Consider the following 15,946-nt stretch of genomic DNA (forward strand, 5'->3'; position numbering starts at 1 on the left):
ATCATTCTGAGAAAAACAGCTGCATTAAAAACTAGGTATTTATAAGCTCTTCAAAAAAAACTTAGTAAAAATAGATGTAACATTTAGATAGCCTTTCTTTTTACACCATATATTTTGCTAAGGATTTTATCAACCTTCAAAAAAAGTCAATATTACCAGTGAATAAAATTTCAAATGAAAGGATGAGATTTCATTTTGTCTCGCTTTAAATAAAAATTATAATATATAAGTATGTAAAAGTCTAACACAGCTGCTAAACTAGTAGACTGGAATATATGATACATTAATAAGATTGCATATTAAATTTGGCCAAATTATATATTTGTGAATATCCATAATTTACATGTACTGTGTGTAACATGTATCTGTGATAGAGTTTACGTATTTCACATTTGACCATGTACTTGAAGAAAATAATACAAAGTAATATTAAATCAGTACTCAAGAAAGTGTTGGATGCTTGGGGACCTGGGGTTAGAGAGGAAAAGAGCTATGATGTGTCAGGTGGACATAGAGTTATGGCGCTTCAATTTCCTGGGCTGTTAGACAAGCATTCAAAAGCTAAAATCAGGAGGCAGCTGTCTGGGTTCCTCAGAAAGCTGCTTCTGAGATGGGGGACAGTGCCTGGGAGGTGTCTCAAGGAATGCCGAGGAGACGAAGGGCAAGGATGAACAGACGTGCATGAGAAGAAACTATGGTATAGTTTCAGCAGAGGACTCATTGCGGTTCTGAGCTCTGGACGACTCAGTCACCTGTCAGGGTGAGAGGATGGGTGTTTCCAGGTATTGAAGATCATCATGTGATTTTGAGATTATTATGATTTCTCTCTATTTCCTACTAATACGGTGAGTCATTATTGATTGACTTTCTTATTTGAAACCATTTGCTTCAGGGGAATAAACCTGTTCAATCAGTATATAATATAATTTTATATGAGTATTAACTTGCTAATTGGCTTAAGATGCTTGTATCTGTGACAGAGATCCATTTGTAAATTTTTGTTTCTTGTCTTTTTTAGGCATACGCTGACCTCACAAAAATTTTTGGAATGTGTTCCCTTTATCATTATTACCCGTGGAATTTGCATAAGGTCAAAAACATTTCCTAATTTAATATTTGAGAGAATTCAGGGCTCCAACTACAAAGGTTGAATCCTGAGGAAGGATTTACAAGAATGATTTATAACAGATATATTCAGATTTTATGCTTCTTCTTCTGTCATTTCGAGAAATTATGATTTTTCATTGCATGCCAATTGTCAAATTATTGGCATTGATTTAGCATGATATTATTTTAGTATGTTTCTGAATGTCAGTAGTTCTGCAGTGATACCTGCTTTTCCAATTCTTATATCAATAAATAAAGTTTTCTATCCCACTTTTTTTTATCAGTTTTGCTATAAATTTATAAATTTTATTGATTTTACAAATAATCAACTTTTGGATTTTGTGATCTTTTTCCTGACACGTGTTTGTTTTCTACTACATAAACCTTGTCTTCATACCATCTTTTTCAACTTTGTGTTAAATTTGTTCTTTTTCTATCATTTTGATATGAAGATTTATCTTATTGATTTTCAGGTTTTCTTCTCAATATGTGCACTTAGTATTACAAATTTTTCACTACAGCATTGTTTTAGATGCATCCAACATGTTTTGGTATGTTGTCCTCTTATTATAATTTAGTTCAAAATATTTCTACTTTCTGTGTGTTTTACAAATATTAGAAATTATTTAGAAATGTGTCATTTTATACTTAAGAACTTTGGAATCTTTACACTTTTCTCTTGGTTATTAATTTCTACCTTAATGCCACTCTAGTCAGAGGACATACTCTGAATGAAGTCAATCCTTTGAAATTTATTGAGGCTCTCTTTATGGCCCAGCATATGGTCATTTTTATTATTGTTCAATATGTACCTCAAAGAACTATAAATTCTTCGTTCTTCAATGTTGTGTTCTATATATGTAAACGAGGCCAAGTTTCTTAATTATGTATTCATAGCTACGTTACACAATTTCTTAATGTGTTATTCAATTTCCTAATTGTGTTACTCAGATTTTTTTATATCAGTGAACACGGGTTTTCCTGTCCACTCAGATTTTCTCAATTATTTTGAAACATTTTAACATCTCCTACAATGACTATGGACTTTTCTTCTCTCCATTTAATTCTCTCATTTTTTGCCTTATCTATTTTGAAACTAAATTAGACAGATTTAGAATTACTATATCTATTTTTCTGAAGTTATGTTACAGAGATTAAGAATCATACAGCTTTTTAGTGAATTGGAATCTTTCTTGTTTAGAAAGGTCCTTATTTATCTCCAGAAAAATTCTCTTATCTTAAAGTACATTTTGTTTCATATCGGTATAATGACAGAGGCTATTTTTTGGTGCTTTTGCTGTATTTTAAGTATTTCATTCTCAAAACTTTATCTTTTAATTTAAAGTGTGACTCGTATATGTATTACAGAGTTAGATTTTATATTTTCATTCCATAGCATAGTTTGAGTTTCCTGGGAAGATCCTGAGACAAGGATTTGGATGCACAGCATTTATTTCAGAGATGATTCCATGAGTCTTTTCCAAGGGAAGGGGTGAATTAGATAGAGAAGAATAGGAAGCAATAGTGGGTGAATGAGCCCAGAGTAAGGGGGTTCTGAGGCATGTGACAAAGACTGTGTACCTCAGACACACTCTCCACAGTCCGAGAAGTAAAGGGGTCAGGCTGTTCATCCATCAGCTCTGAAGATGCACGCTAGAGGACTGCTCCTGGGAGGCGCTTAGGTAGAATGCTGTAGCCAAAAAGGAATGCTTCCAAGTAAAGACACACAGGGTAAAGGACTGGAGACGGGGTCTGCACTCATGGAAACGGTGAAGGCTGGCTGACGTGGGTGGATCAGGGCCAGTACCAGATTCATCAAGTTTGCCAAATTTGTCTTTAATTGAATTATGCATTTACGTGTCGTATGTGAATGTTTAGTGTGTATTTTAGATTTTGTGTATAGTTATCCTCAGTACATACGATGTAAAGAATTTATATGAGTTAAAATTTGGAATAAAGAAATGGGTATAATATTAAAGATGGAAACACAGTAACAGGTCGCCAGAGAGACTGTGTAATATCTCAACTTGGAGCATAAAGCGCTACTCTCAGTCCATCTTGTCAGCATCCTAACTTACTGTGCGTGTGTGTGATCTTGGGCAGGTTCTATAATCTCCTTAATTGCATCCTTGTAAATTGCAGCAGACAGTCCATTTGCTACATCTTCCTGGTTATTTTCACAGGCCACCTTGCCTGACACACGGTGAGCTTTTCACAACCTACATCAGACATTTCGGGAAAGGTTGATGTTGAGACAGCACTCAGTAAAGGACACTGTCAAAAGGGATAGAAAAGAAGATTAAGATTCAAAACCCAGAAATCTGAACTTGCAACATCACTCAAAGACATTCCAAATGAAGCAAGTGAGACAACAATGCTTTATCCCTTCCCATCATACTCCTGGAGGAAGGTGCAGTCTCATAAAACTGCAGATGGAAAACGATATATCCTGTCAGGTTTGGTTAGGGAGTGGGCACTTAAATACCTTTTCAAAATATTTATCTTAGAGCATTTCCTATTGATTTATTCCTTGGAAAAATGCTATGCATGGTAAAAAGAATTTTTGATGTAAACATAACTTTTTCTTATTTAGTACCATATGTCTTCCTTGGCTCTTAACTTTCTAGGTCTGTTGTCTGAGTCTTCTGGATTTTACCATTAACATCCTTTCACTCAGTAATTGAATAATTATATTTATATATATACACATTATTTATATTATCATAGCATTAGTTGTAGCAATCATATATGAATTAGCATGAAAATATACTCAAAATTGTGCTATATGTGGGGATAGCATGAAGCAGGTAGTTTACTACTGAGTCTTTGGACACCTAGAATATAGGTCAGGTCTAAGGAGCCCAGGGCTAAAGAAGAGAGAGCCATGATATCATGGAGAATGATAATTTGTTAGCTCCTGTGTGCTATGGAGCAGGGTAATATTTCATAGCGTAGGCTTTAGCTTAGGTAGGATCAGGGTTTATAACCTATTCCTGGGGCTTACCAGTGAGCTCTGGAGAGTTTTCCTACCCTCCTGAATCTTAGTGTCTTTATGTGTAATAGAGGAGATGTTAATACAGGTAAGTTATGAGTGATCTACTGGCGAGGAACGACTTAGTTCAGTATCTGACTCTCTTAGCTGCTCAATAACTAATAGCTGTTGTTACTATTTTACTCCCTGCGGCCCTCACTTCTAGGATTACTTATTGTGTACACATGTGTGTGCATGACTTAAATTATGCCACCTATGTGTACAGGAGAAAAATTAACTGCGCTGACTGTGCTTACTGCTGAGTCCAGAGTGCCACTTTTGGGCCTCCAGGCCAATTTTGGCCTTTTTTTGGATTCAATCATGAATGGGTTTTGCTACTGTCGAGGAGACCGCGGACATTTGTGTGCGTGACACTCTTCGGATTTGACACTGCACAAACCCATTTGTGGGACACAGCGGCCTAGAGCTAGAACGGTATATCGCTGCTTGGCGGTTAGGTTTCTCTCAAGGAGCAAAGACATATACACGGTGTCTCTTCCAGTACATAGGAAAGCAGCCAGGAATTCCCATGCTTATTCAGCTATTCCAGAAATTTATGCTATGGAACGTAAATATCCCCTAGGCGGAAAATATCTTATACAGCCTACATTCAAAACAATCTCTTGTCCATCTTGTAAAAGAAAAAAGAACACTCAGGAAAAAAAAAAAAAGAATTAGTAAGTGTGAAACATCAGATGAAAGACTGAAGGATACCATGAAAAGCATATTTACATAAAGATATGTGAGTGGATTGAAAAGGAAACAAAAATTCCCTTCTCTTTGATTGCAGGATGAGGTAAAATGATCTTTACAAATAAGCATTGGTCCTCCAGTCGTGAACAGTTGTGCACGTTGAATCTTGAAGTGGCAAATTCAACCTGTAGTTGTAAATTCAACCTGTAGTTGTGAATTTCCTGGGGCTGGCGTCAGTGTCTCCTCATCCTATAATAGTAATTAGGGTTCTGATTAATATGAATAACTGTTAGTATGATGAATGATATTCAATAAATAGTTGTCAAATTAAATGAATTGTTCACAATCGTTATTCAACAAATACTTGTGTGGCCTAGTTTAAAAACAATAACCTTTGCTCAAAAAACTACCTGTACTTCCTTCATTGGTTTGTTCATTACATAGCAGGTGAGATTCAGGTCTGTGAGGTAAGATTCTAAGTACTTTGAATATGTTAGCTAATTTAATACCCACAATTCTAGGAAATAGTACTTTTAGTGTTTATTTATTTGGGGGGGGGGAGTGGGGAGGGGCAGAGAGAGACGGAGACACAGAATCTGAAGCAGGTTCAAGGTTCCAGCGGTCACCACCGAGCCCCAAGTGGGGCTTGAACCCAGGAGATGTGACTCTATGACCTAAGCCGAAGTCAGACGCTTAGCTGACTGAGCCTCTCAGGTGCCCCTGTACTTTTACTAATCTGTTTGATAGCGCAAGAAATCTAGGCACAGAGGGTGTAAATTCTCCGTCCAAAGTCTCAGCAGCATGAAGAGCGGGGCTCCAGCCCAGGCAGAGCAGCGCCCTGGTGCGTGTTCTCAGCACTATGCTCTGCTGCCTCCTACTGATGTCATTTGGGAACTGGCTCCCTGTAGATACCGAACCCTGAAATGTCATCTACGCTCCTTAAAAAGCACAGTTTAGTGTAAAGTCCTTTCCTACACCCTGGTTCTCACAAGCCGGTCACACAATCCCTTCCTATCAGGTACCTGAGGATGAGAGGGGTTTAACACTTTTCTGCCTGTATTTGGGCCACGCCAAATGTATCTGTACACGGTGTACCGCCAGAGAAAAAATCATCTCTCTTCTAGAGCTTTGGGGGTGCGGTTGGGGGCATGTAGAAGATGCTCTGACATAGTCGTTTAGGAGTTCAAGCTTCAAGACAGGGTAGGGGAAAAACGCACTCATTCGCATGGATACTAGGGTGCCTAGAAAGATTTTCTAACTAAACGAACAGTGGATACCACCATTTTATATTATGGTCTTCATAGGCATCCTTAAATAAGGCCAAATTATTAACATTCTTAGTGTTTGCAATTACTAAAGTAGCTGAAAACTGGTTACTTTGTCTTCATGGCGCCTTGCCTGGATCATCTAAGGAAGTCATCAATATCTTTTTCTTTGCTTACCTGGTAGGAAAACTTCATTTTTGTAGCAATTGATGCCATAATTTCTAACTGATATCTCTTTGAAAATACGCATTTTTAAAACAGAATATATTCTAGTCTCTTTTTTAAAATGTTTATTTATTTATCGTTCAGAGAATTCAGAAAGAGAAAGTGTGTGTGCACACAAGCAGGGCAGGGGCAGATAGGGAGGGAGAGAAAGAATCCCAAACAGGCACTGGGCTGTCTGTGCAGAACCCGACACAGGGCTCGAACCCGTGAACCATAAGACCATGACCTGAGCCAGAAACCAAGAGTTACTCACTAAACCCATTGAGCTCCCCAGGCACCCCTATTCTAATCTTTTTTTTTTTAAGTTATTTTTAAATTCTTTATTTCAATGTAGTCCTTAAGCACATGTACATAACATTTTTAATTAGGAAAAAGGCACAAATGCCAAGTATGGACTTTTGCTTTAAAAAATGGTATTTTAATGTGTCTTTTTTTCTTTTTTGCTTAATCCTTTAGTGCAATTTTTTCCTTGTGATAATAATGTGTTTAACTGTCTTAGGATTACATAACATCTAAGAAATGCCATGCATTTATAGCAATTTTAATAACAAGGATACCTCAAATTTAGATATTATCTTCTATGGGTACACTGCATAGACTCAATAAGACAACCTTTAAAGATTATTTTTATAATCCTATTTTCAAAAAAGAAAATGAAACTCAAAGCAACTTGTCTGAGCTTTTGTAGCTTGAAAGTTACAAGCCAAAGGTTGATCTCAGCCTTTCCTTTAATGGGCATTTCCACCTCACCCTTTATCATTTTGCAGTGCGTTAACATTCTTTGTCTACTTTCTTTCTTACAAAGTCCCTTAGGAGATAAGAGGTACATTGGCTAATGAAGAAATTAAAGTTCAGCAAGGTTCAGCGATTTCCACATGTGAAAAATGTTAGAGAGGAATTTAAAAACCAGGTATCTTGCCTAGTTCAGAGATGGAACCAGCATGCCACTGACATGATTATTTGATCACCTGTTATGCCTTTGACTAAGCAGAACGATCAATGTGGTACCAGCACACAGTCAACTCCTGAAAAGTCTGAATTAGAATGTGCCATGAATCCTCTCTTTACATCATAATTAGCATCTTCAGAACCAATGACTTGTTCCTAGAACACCATTTTGACCTAAAATGCTGTGAACTGTAGAGCAAGGTCACTAAAATGGTGACACAGGTTGTTCCTTACTTCACTCCCTCTCACAAGAGGAATAACTGTCACCTATTTATGAGCAAGACATCACGGAGAGAATCCTAGCATCAGTGGGTGAGGATGATGGAGCCCCTACACCTCAGAGCCCAGATAGACTGGAAGGGTAAGAAACGGCTACATGCTGACTGCCTTGTGTCTCCCCCAAGATAGTCCACAACCACACAGAGCGTTCTTCCCTGAGCCTCTGTGTCCTCCAGGCGAAAAGATTGCCCATAAGGGACAATTAGCCCCCTCCTCCAATAATGGGGTCAATTTGTAGGAGCACCTATTCTGATCTCACCCCACAGGGATGGCAGGAAAACCAGTAGGGCTCAACCACTGAGTATCTGCCTGTGATAAAGGTAAGAGACTTGCAACAACCAACAACCAACAAACACATGGATCTTGGTGAGCTGAGTTCCCATCTGCAGAGCCTAAGGAGTCATCCCAGCCAGAGGCTTGGCTTATCTACAGAACCAAGTTGAGGACGAATTCTGACCAGGGAACTCGATGAGGTACAGATCTTCCTAATCCTCAGACAAGGAGGTTTGCCAGCTCCAGAGCCCCATTTCCCATGCTCAAGCAAGGAATGGAGTCATGGCCCTGCCTGCTAGGGAGAGTGTCTTCCAGCCCCATCTGATCAGGAGGAATGAAGACAACCTCTGGAAGCGGAGTGACCCAGCAGCCCTAGAGCCCAGAGGCTGATGGGCAAAGGTGATCACTCATAGAGCAAAACCTTGGCATGGAGGCGTCCTGTGCTCTGCACAGGTATAGAGATTAATTCATAGGCAAGGCTAAGGGTGGTCATCAGGCCTTTCCAAGAGGAGAGCCTGTTTGGGAAATTGAAAGTAACCTGGAGTGGCCCCTGTCCTTCCTTTTCAAGCAAGGGAGTCTAGACATAGCCCCACCCATTGTGGAGATGTTTTCCAGTTCCATCTGACCAGAAAGGCTAGTAGAACTCCTAGAAGCAGTACAGCCCAACAATGCACAATTCTAGAGAAAGGCAGACAGAACCAATAATTTGCAAAACAAATCCAGTGGCCCCATTTGGCTATGAAACTTGGGGTGCATGTTGGCTTAAAACAACAAAGAGGTTTACTGATGTTAGAGTTGTTTCCCTTGCTGCTGCCAAGAAGGAAATCTAATTCATAGCCTCATTCATTGCTGAGTATAGCCCTCAGCCCAAGGCCAAGGAACATAACCAGAGCACACAGCCAATTCAACAGCCCTACAGACAGTGGCACTTGAACAGTGATCACAGCCCTTGGCTTCCCCATTACAGAACAAGTCTTGTGGCCTCACCTGACCAGGGAATTCAATGAATACTCTGGCCTGATTCAGGTACCCAAACAAAGAGCTATGCAGGTCATGGATCCTGTCTTGCTGCCCTGCTAAGGCAGGGAAGCTAATTCATACCCCTGTCTGTTACTAATATGTTACACAGTCTCAACCACATAGTAAGCCTGGCCAGAGAAACCAGGCAGCCACAGAGCCCATCCCACAGCCTTACTTGGTTAGAGAACCAAGACAGCATTTCTATACAACTGTTCTCAGCAGAGGCACATCCTCCCCCCCAGCCCGTGCCCATTCTCAGAGCTCAAACGTTCGTCTTGCCCCAAAATAGACCATACTAGCAAGTCTTACCTGCCCAAGGACATTACCATCAGACACACCCAGAAACCCAAACTGAGTTGAGTGTTTGGGTGAAGAATGGTCTCTGCCAGAGCAAATCTATAAAGTCTGGAAGAGGAGCACAATTACTCAAATATGCAGATATCAACATAAGAAATCAAGGGTCATGAATCATCAGGGAAATATGGCACAGTCGAAGAAAACTAATAAAGCTTCAATAACCGACCCTAAGAAATTGAGATCTATGAACTGTCAGACAAAGAATTCAGGGATAAGCCCCTTAACAAAGTTTAGTGAGCTACAAGAAAGCACATTTTTCCCAAGCAAAATTAGGTAAATGATTCATGAACAAAACAAGAAGTTTGACAAGGAAATAGCAACTATCCAAACAAAAAACAAAAATCCATAAATCTAGAATTAAAAATATACATTACTGAAATGAATAACTGAACATAGTTCCAAAAGTAGATTTGACCGTTTGGAAGAAAGAATCAGTGACCCGGATCAGAGGGCATTGGAAATTACCACATCAGAGGAGTAAAGAGAAACAAAGAAAGAAAAGAGTGAAGAATGCCTATAGGAATTATGAGACATAGTAAAAAAAAATGCATTATGTGAATTTCAAAAAGAGTAGGAAAAAAGAAAGTGACCAAAGTACATTTAAAGCCATAACAGCTGAAAATATCTTAAGCCTGGATAGAGAAATGTGTATCCAGGTCCACGAGACCTAAAAGGCCCTAAATAGGTTGAAATGAATAGAGCAACACCAAGACACAATACACTTAAATTGCCAAAAGTCACAGACAAAGACTTGTAAGGAGCAGCAAGAGAAAAAAAGAGAAGTTACATAAAAGGGAACCTACATAAGAACACTGGCAGTTTTCTCAACAGAAAATTTTCAGGTTAGAATGGAATGAAATGACATATTCAAAATATTGAAAGAAAATAGCTGTCAATCAAAAAATTTATACACAGTGAAACTGCCCTTTCAGAAATGAAGGAGGGAGATCTCAAACTAAAGTGGAGGGAGTTTATTGGTACCAGACCATCCTTACAAGAAATGCTAAAGAAGTTCTTTAAATAGAAGTGAAAGAATGCTAATTAACATTATAAAACCCTAGAAAGGAATATAAATATCACTGGGTAATGATAAGTATATGGTCACAGTTAGATCTTCAATATAATGGTGCATAATTCACTTAAAAATCTAGTTGAAAGATTTTTTAAAAAGAATGTAACAAAAATAACCCTAGCTGCAATAACCTATTAGTTATAGAATGTATAAAAAAAGCAAACATGCAATACCAATAACTAAAATGTGAGGAAGAGAAGAAGTAAAAGTCTAAAGGTTATGCATTAATTGAAGTTACATTGTTATTAGTATGAAAGAAGATGGTATAAGTTCAAGATATTTTATGTAGGTCTTATGGTAACATCACAACGGAAAATCCTGTAGCAATTACACAAACAGACATAATAAAGAACTTGAAGTCTACTGATATCAAAGACATCAAAACACTAAAAATGACAGCAGGTTAAAAAGCGAAGAACAATGAATCTACAAAACAACCAGGAAACAACAAAATGACAATAGTTAAGTCCTTACCTATCAATAATTACTTTAGACATAAATGGATTAAATTAGCTAATTAAAAGACATAAAATGGTTAAGTGGATAAAAAGAATCCAATAATATTCTGTCCATAAGAGACTCACTTTAGCCTTAAAGATACACGTAGACAGAGAGTAAAGAAATGGAAAAAGACATTGCAAGAAAATGGTAACCAAAAGGGGAAAAAATGCAGGGATAACTATACTTATACCAGACAAAATATATTTTCAACTAAAAATGGTAAAAAAGAGACAAAGAACGCTACTCTATAAATGGTAAAGTTCCCAATGTGTCAAAAAGACAATAATTATAAATATTTGTGAGCCAAAATGTGGCACCTAAACATATAAAGCAAAAATTAGCAGAGATATAAGCAGAAATAAACAGTAATACAGTTAACAGCTGGAGACTTAATATTCCACTCTTAACAATGGATCACCCAGGCAGAGATTCAATAAGGAAACAAGATTTGAACACTATAGACCAAATGGACTCTAACAAACATATACAAAGAATTCCATCCAAAAGCAGAGTACACATATGACTCAAGGGTGCATGCAATATTTTCTAGGATAGACCATATTTTGGCCACAAAACAAGTCTTAGCAAATTTAAGATTGAAAGCATACTAAGTATCTTCTCTAACCACAGTGGCATGAAACTAGAAATCAGTTTGAGGAAAACTGGAAAAAAATACTAGCAAACCAAATTCAGCAGCACATTAAAAGGATCATTCACTGTGAAATAGGGTTTATCCCTGGAGTAAATACAACAATTACAACCATATGTGGAACTAATTAATAGAGAACCAGAATGATTGAAACAACAATGACAGAAATGAAGGGAGAAATAGAAAATTAAACAATCATATTTGGAGACTTCAGTATCTCACTTTAAATAATGAACAGAATGACAAGGAAAATGATCAGCAAGGAAATAGACTATTGAATAACACTATAAACCAAGTAAACGTAAAAGACGTATAAAGGACACAGTACCCAACGATCCCGGAATACACAGTGTTCTCAAGGGCACATGGAACACTTTCCAGGATATACCACCTTCTGGGCTGTAAAATAAACCTCAATAAGTTGAAAACAATAGAAATAAAACCAGATATGTTATCTGACTGCAATGGAATGAAATTAAAAATCAAAAACAGAAAGAAGTTGGAAACTTATGAATATGTAAGCAATTAAAAGTGTACTTCAGGGGCACCTGGGTGGTTCAGTCAGCTAAGCATCTGACTTCGGCTCAGGTGATGATCTCACGGTTTGTGAGTTCGAGCCTCACATCAGGCTCTTTGCTGACAGCGCAGAGCCCAGAGCCTGCTTTGGATTCTGTCTCCCTTTCTCTCTGCCCTTCTCCCACTTGTACTCTCTCTCTCTCAAAAATAAATAACCAGTACAAAAAAAAATTAAAGTGCACTTCATATATAAAAATGAATAGGTCAAATAAGAAATCAAAGGAAAATGAGAAAATACTTTTGAGATGAATGAAAATGAAGACACAACATATCAAAACATACAAAAACTTCTGGGATGCTGCTAAAGCAGTGCTTAGAGGGAAATTTATACCTTAGTGCTTACATAGAGAAAGAATAAATATCTTACATCAATAACCTAACCTTTTACCTTAGGATCCTGGAGAAAGAAAACAAAAGTCACCTAAGGAAAATAAATAAAATTTATTAGAGTGGACATTGAATAGAGAATAGAAAAATAAACAAAAGCTGACTATGACAAGAGCAGAAAAACTCACAAAACTTTAGCTTGATTGGCCTTATATTACGGCTAACTTTAAAGAAATGAAGAGCATTATGAAAAAAATGTTATGAATAATTGTATGGCTCCAGAAGATATAAATGATCTGAATTGATTATTGTCTAAAAACAACTAAGGAGATTGAGTTAGTAACCATTAAAAGAAAGCTCATATCCAGACAGCTTCCCCATCAATTAAGGAAGACGTAACACCAAATTGTAAACTCTCCTGTGAATAGAAGCAGAGAGAACACTTTCAATCTCATTCTATGAGGCCAGCCCTAATATCAAAAACTAGGCAAAGACTTCAAAGGATGCCATAGAGTAGTATCTTTTATGAATATGGATTCCAAAACCCACAATAAAATACTTAAACTGAATCCAGAAACATAAAAAGAATTATACATAATGGCCAATGGGATTTATCTCAGAAATACAAAATTGGTGTAGAAAAGGCATTCGACAAAACCGTGTGCCCTTTTTGACAAAAACACTCAACAAACTGGAATACAGGCACACCTCGTTTATTGGACTCTGTCCAGTACTTTGCAAATACTCTGGTTTTTAACAAATTGAAGGTTTATTGGACTCTGTCCAATACTTTGCAAATACTGTGGTTTTTAGCAAATTGAAGGTTTGTGGCACTACTGCATCAATAGAAAATCTATTGACACCGTTTCCCAAAAGCATTTGCTCACTTCGTGTCTCTGTGTCACATTTTGGTAATTCCCACAACATTTCAAACGTTTTCATTATTACATTTGTGATGGTGAGCAGTTATCTTTGATGTTATGGTGACTGGGTTAGGGTGCCACAAACCAGTCCATATAATACAGCAAACTTAACTGGTAAATATTTAATGTGTTCTGAATGCAGAGATGGAGGAAACAGCCAGAGGACTAGAAGTGGAGCCTGAAGATGTGTCTGAATGGCTGCAATCTCATGATCAAACTTTTACGGATGAGGAGTTGTTTCTTAGGGATGCGCAAAGCAAGCGATTCCTTGAGGTGGAATCTACTCCCAGTGAAGATGCTGTGAAGACTGATGAAATGACAACAAAGGATTTACAGTGTTACATGAACTTAGTTGATAAAGCAGCTGCAGGGTTTGAGAGGATTTGACCCCAATTTTGAAAGGAGATGTACTGTGGGTAAAATGTGATGGAACAGTATTCCCTGCTTCAGAGACATCATTTGTGAAAGGAAGAGCCAATTGATGAGGCAAATTTTGCTGGCTTATTTTAAGAAATCACAGCCACACCAGCCTTCAACAACCACCACCTTTATCAGTCAGCAGCTATCAACAGTGAGGTGAGATCCTTCCCGAGAAAAAAAGATTATGACTTGCTAAAGTTGAGGTGATAGTTAGCATTTTGTTTTAGCAATAAAGTACTTTTAAAATAGGGAATGCACATTGTTTTTTAAGACACAATACTATTGCATACCTAATAGATTATGGCATAGTGTGAACCTAACTTTTACGAGTACTGGGAAACCAAAAAAATGATTTGACTCACTTTATTGCAATATCTACTTTACTGCAGTGGTCTGGAGCTGAACCCACAATATCTCCAAGGTATGTCTGTAGAAGGAAACACCTTCAACCTGATGAAGGGTATCTATGAAAATCCTAAGCTAGCTGCATGTATTTAATTGTGAAAGATAGGATGCTTTCCTTCTGAGTTCAGGAGTAAGACAAAAATGTCCACTCTAATTACTTCTCTTCAACATTTTACTGTAGTTTATTTCCAGAGTATTAGGTAAGAGAAAGAAAGAAAAAAAATTTATTTTCAAAAGGAAGAAGTAAATCTATCTCTGTTTGCAGATGATGTGACCTGTCATATAAAGTCCATGCAAAAATAATTAAAAGCATAAACAAGCCCTTCAAGTTTGCAGGATATAAGATCAATATGAATAATCAAATGTTTTTCTACATACATGCAATGTAAACAGTCTTAAAGCTTAATTAGTGTATAATTCCATGTACAGTAGCATTAAAAAGAAAAAAATGCTTAGAAATAAATTTAACTAAGAGAATGCAAATGTATACACAGAGAACTATAAAACATTGCCGAATCATACTAGAGATCAAGTTAAATGGAAAAAAATCTCACGGAACAGAAAACTTATCATAAGATGGCAATATGTCCCAAATTAAGATACAGATTCAGTGCAATACTATTGAAACTCCAGTTGACTTCTTTGTATAAACTGAAAGCCGATTATAAAATTTCATAACGGATTTTAAGGGGTACAAAATAGCCAAATCAATCTTGAATAAAAAGAATAAAGTAGGAGAATGTGGAATCCCCAATTTCAGATTTTACCATAAAACGACAGTAATCAAGACAGTGTGGTATTGGTACAAATATAGACGTATAATCAATGGAATAGAGTTAAGATTCTGGAAATGAAACCATGTGTTCAATTGATTTTTTACAAGGCTACCAAGACCATTCTATGGGGAATGAGTAGTCCTTCAGCAACGGTGCTGAGACGAATAGATATAAACACAATACGCAAAAGTACCTGGAAGTGGATCCTACACTAAAACTAAAAATTCTTAGGAAAAAACAAACATCGGATTAATATTCCTGATCTCAGATTTGTCAAAATATTCTTAAATATGACAGCAAGAACAGAAACCACAACCATGAAAATAGATACATTGGGTTACATCAAAATTAAACAGTTTTGTACCTCAAAGGGCACTGTTAGTAAAGAAAGAAGGCTCACCGCCAAATGTGAGAGAATGTTTGCAAATCATATATCTGAAAAGGGGCTTGAGTGTAGAATGCAAATAACCCTTACAACTCCATAATAAGAGAAAACAATTTTAAGGATCTGAAGAGACCTTTATGTGAGGAAGATATACAAATGGACAATATTCACATGAAAAGATCCTTGATATCTTTAATCTTCAGGGAAACGCAGATCAAAGATATTACTTCACTTGAACTAGGATAGCTAGAATTAAAAAGTCAAATAATAACAGCTATTGGCAAGGGGGTAGGAAAATTAGAATGCTTTTACACTGGTGGTGGGATTTTAAAATGATGCATCGTCTTTGGGAAACAGCCTGGCAATTTCTCAAGTGGTGAAACATAGACTTACCATGTGGCCCAGAAATTCTAATCTCAAGTACATGCAAAAGAAATGAAAACAGGTGTTCACACCCAAAGATGCTTACAGCAGGACTATTCATAGTAGCCAAAAGGTAAAATCCAGTCAAATGTCCATCTACTGATGAGTAACTGATAAAACAAAATGATGTATTCAGAGAATGGACTATTACTCAGCCATGAAAAGGAATATAGTACCAATATTGATGTAATTCGGTATCACCGACAGTAATTTTATACAAAGTGAAAGAAGCCAGTCATAAAAGTTCACATGTGGGAAGTTCATTCCACTTAAATGGAATATCCAAGACAC

General features: G+C 37.1%; 1 protein-coding gene and 1 long non-coding RNA gene across 2 annotated transcripts; one reads left to right on the forward strand and one right to left on the reverse strand.

Moving 5' to 3' along the window:
* Positions 1 to 2,588: 2,588 nt before the first annotated feature.
* LOC125156676 (uncharacterized) lies at positions 2,589 to 7,339 on the reverse strand. The gene is made up of 3 exons (XR_007148725.1): positions 7,290 to 7,339; positions 4,871 to 5,080; positions 2,589 to 3,381 (listed from the first exon to the last, which is right to left on the reverse strand). It is a non-coding gene; the product is annotated as an uncharacterized LOC125156676 (long non-coding RNA).
* Positions 7,340 to 7,449: 110 nt separating this feature from the next.
* LOC125156731 (tigger transposable element-derived protein 1-like) lies at positions 7,450 to 13,863 on the forward strand. The gene is made up of 2 exons (XM_047842936.1): positions 7,450 to 7,630; positions 13,389 to 13,863. Exons 1-2 carry the CDS (start codon positions 7,588 to 7,590, stop codon positions 13,631 to 13,633), a joined length of 288 nt encoding a protein of 95 aa, XP_047698892.1. The 5' UTR covers positions 7,450 to 7,587; the 3' UTR covers positions 13,634 to 13,863.
* The last annotated feature ends 2,083 nt before the right edge of the window (positions 13,864 to 15,946 follow it).

Source organism: Prionailurus viverrinus, chromosome F2, assembly GCF_022837055.1.
Source record: "Prionailurus viverrinus isolate Anna chromosome F2, UM_Priviv_1.0, whole genome shotgun sequence".
Classification (NCBI taxonomy): domain Eukaryota; kingdom Metazoa; phylum Chordata; class Mammalia; order Carnivora; family Felidae; genus Prionailurus; species Prionailurus viverrinus.

What these genes read in the sequence shown, in the direction of transcription:
- LOC125156731 (XM_047842936.1), top strand. Translation starts at nt 7,588, where the DNA reads ATGATGGAGCCCCTACACCTCAGAGCCCAGATAGACTGGAAGG. An exon ending in AGCCCAGATAGACTGGAAGG is followed by an intron (nt 7,631 to 13,388) that starts GTAAGAAACGGC and finishes TTCTGAATGCAG; the next exon opens with AGATGGAGGAAACAGCCAGA.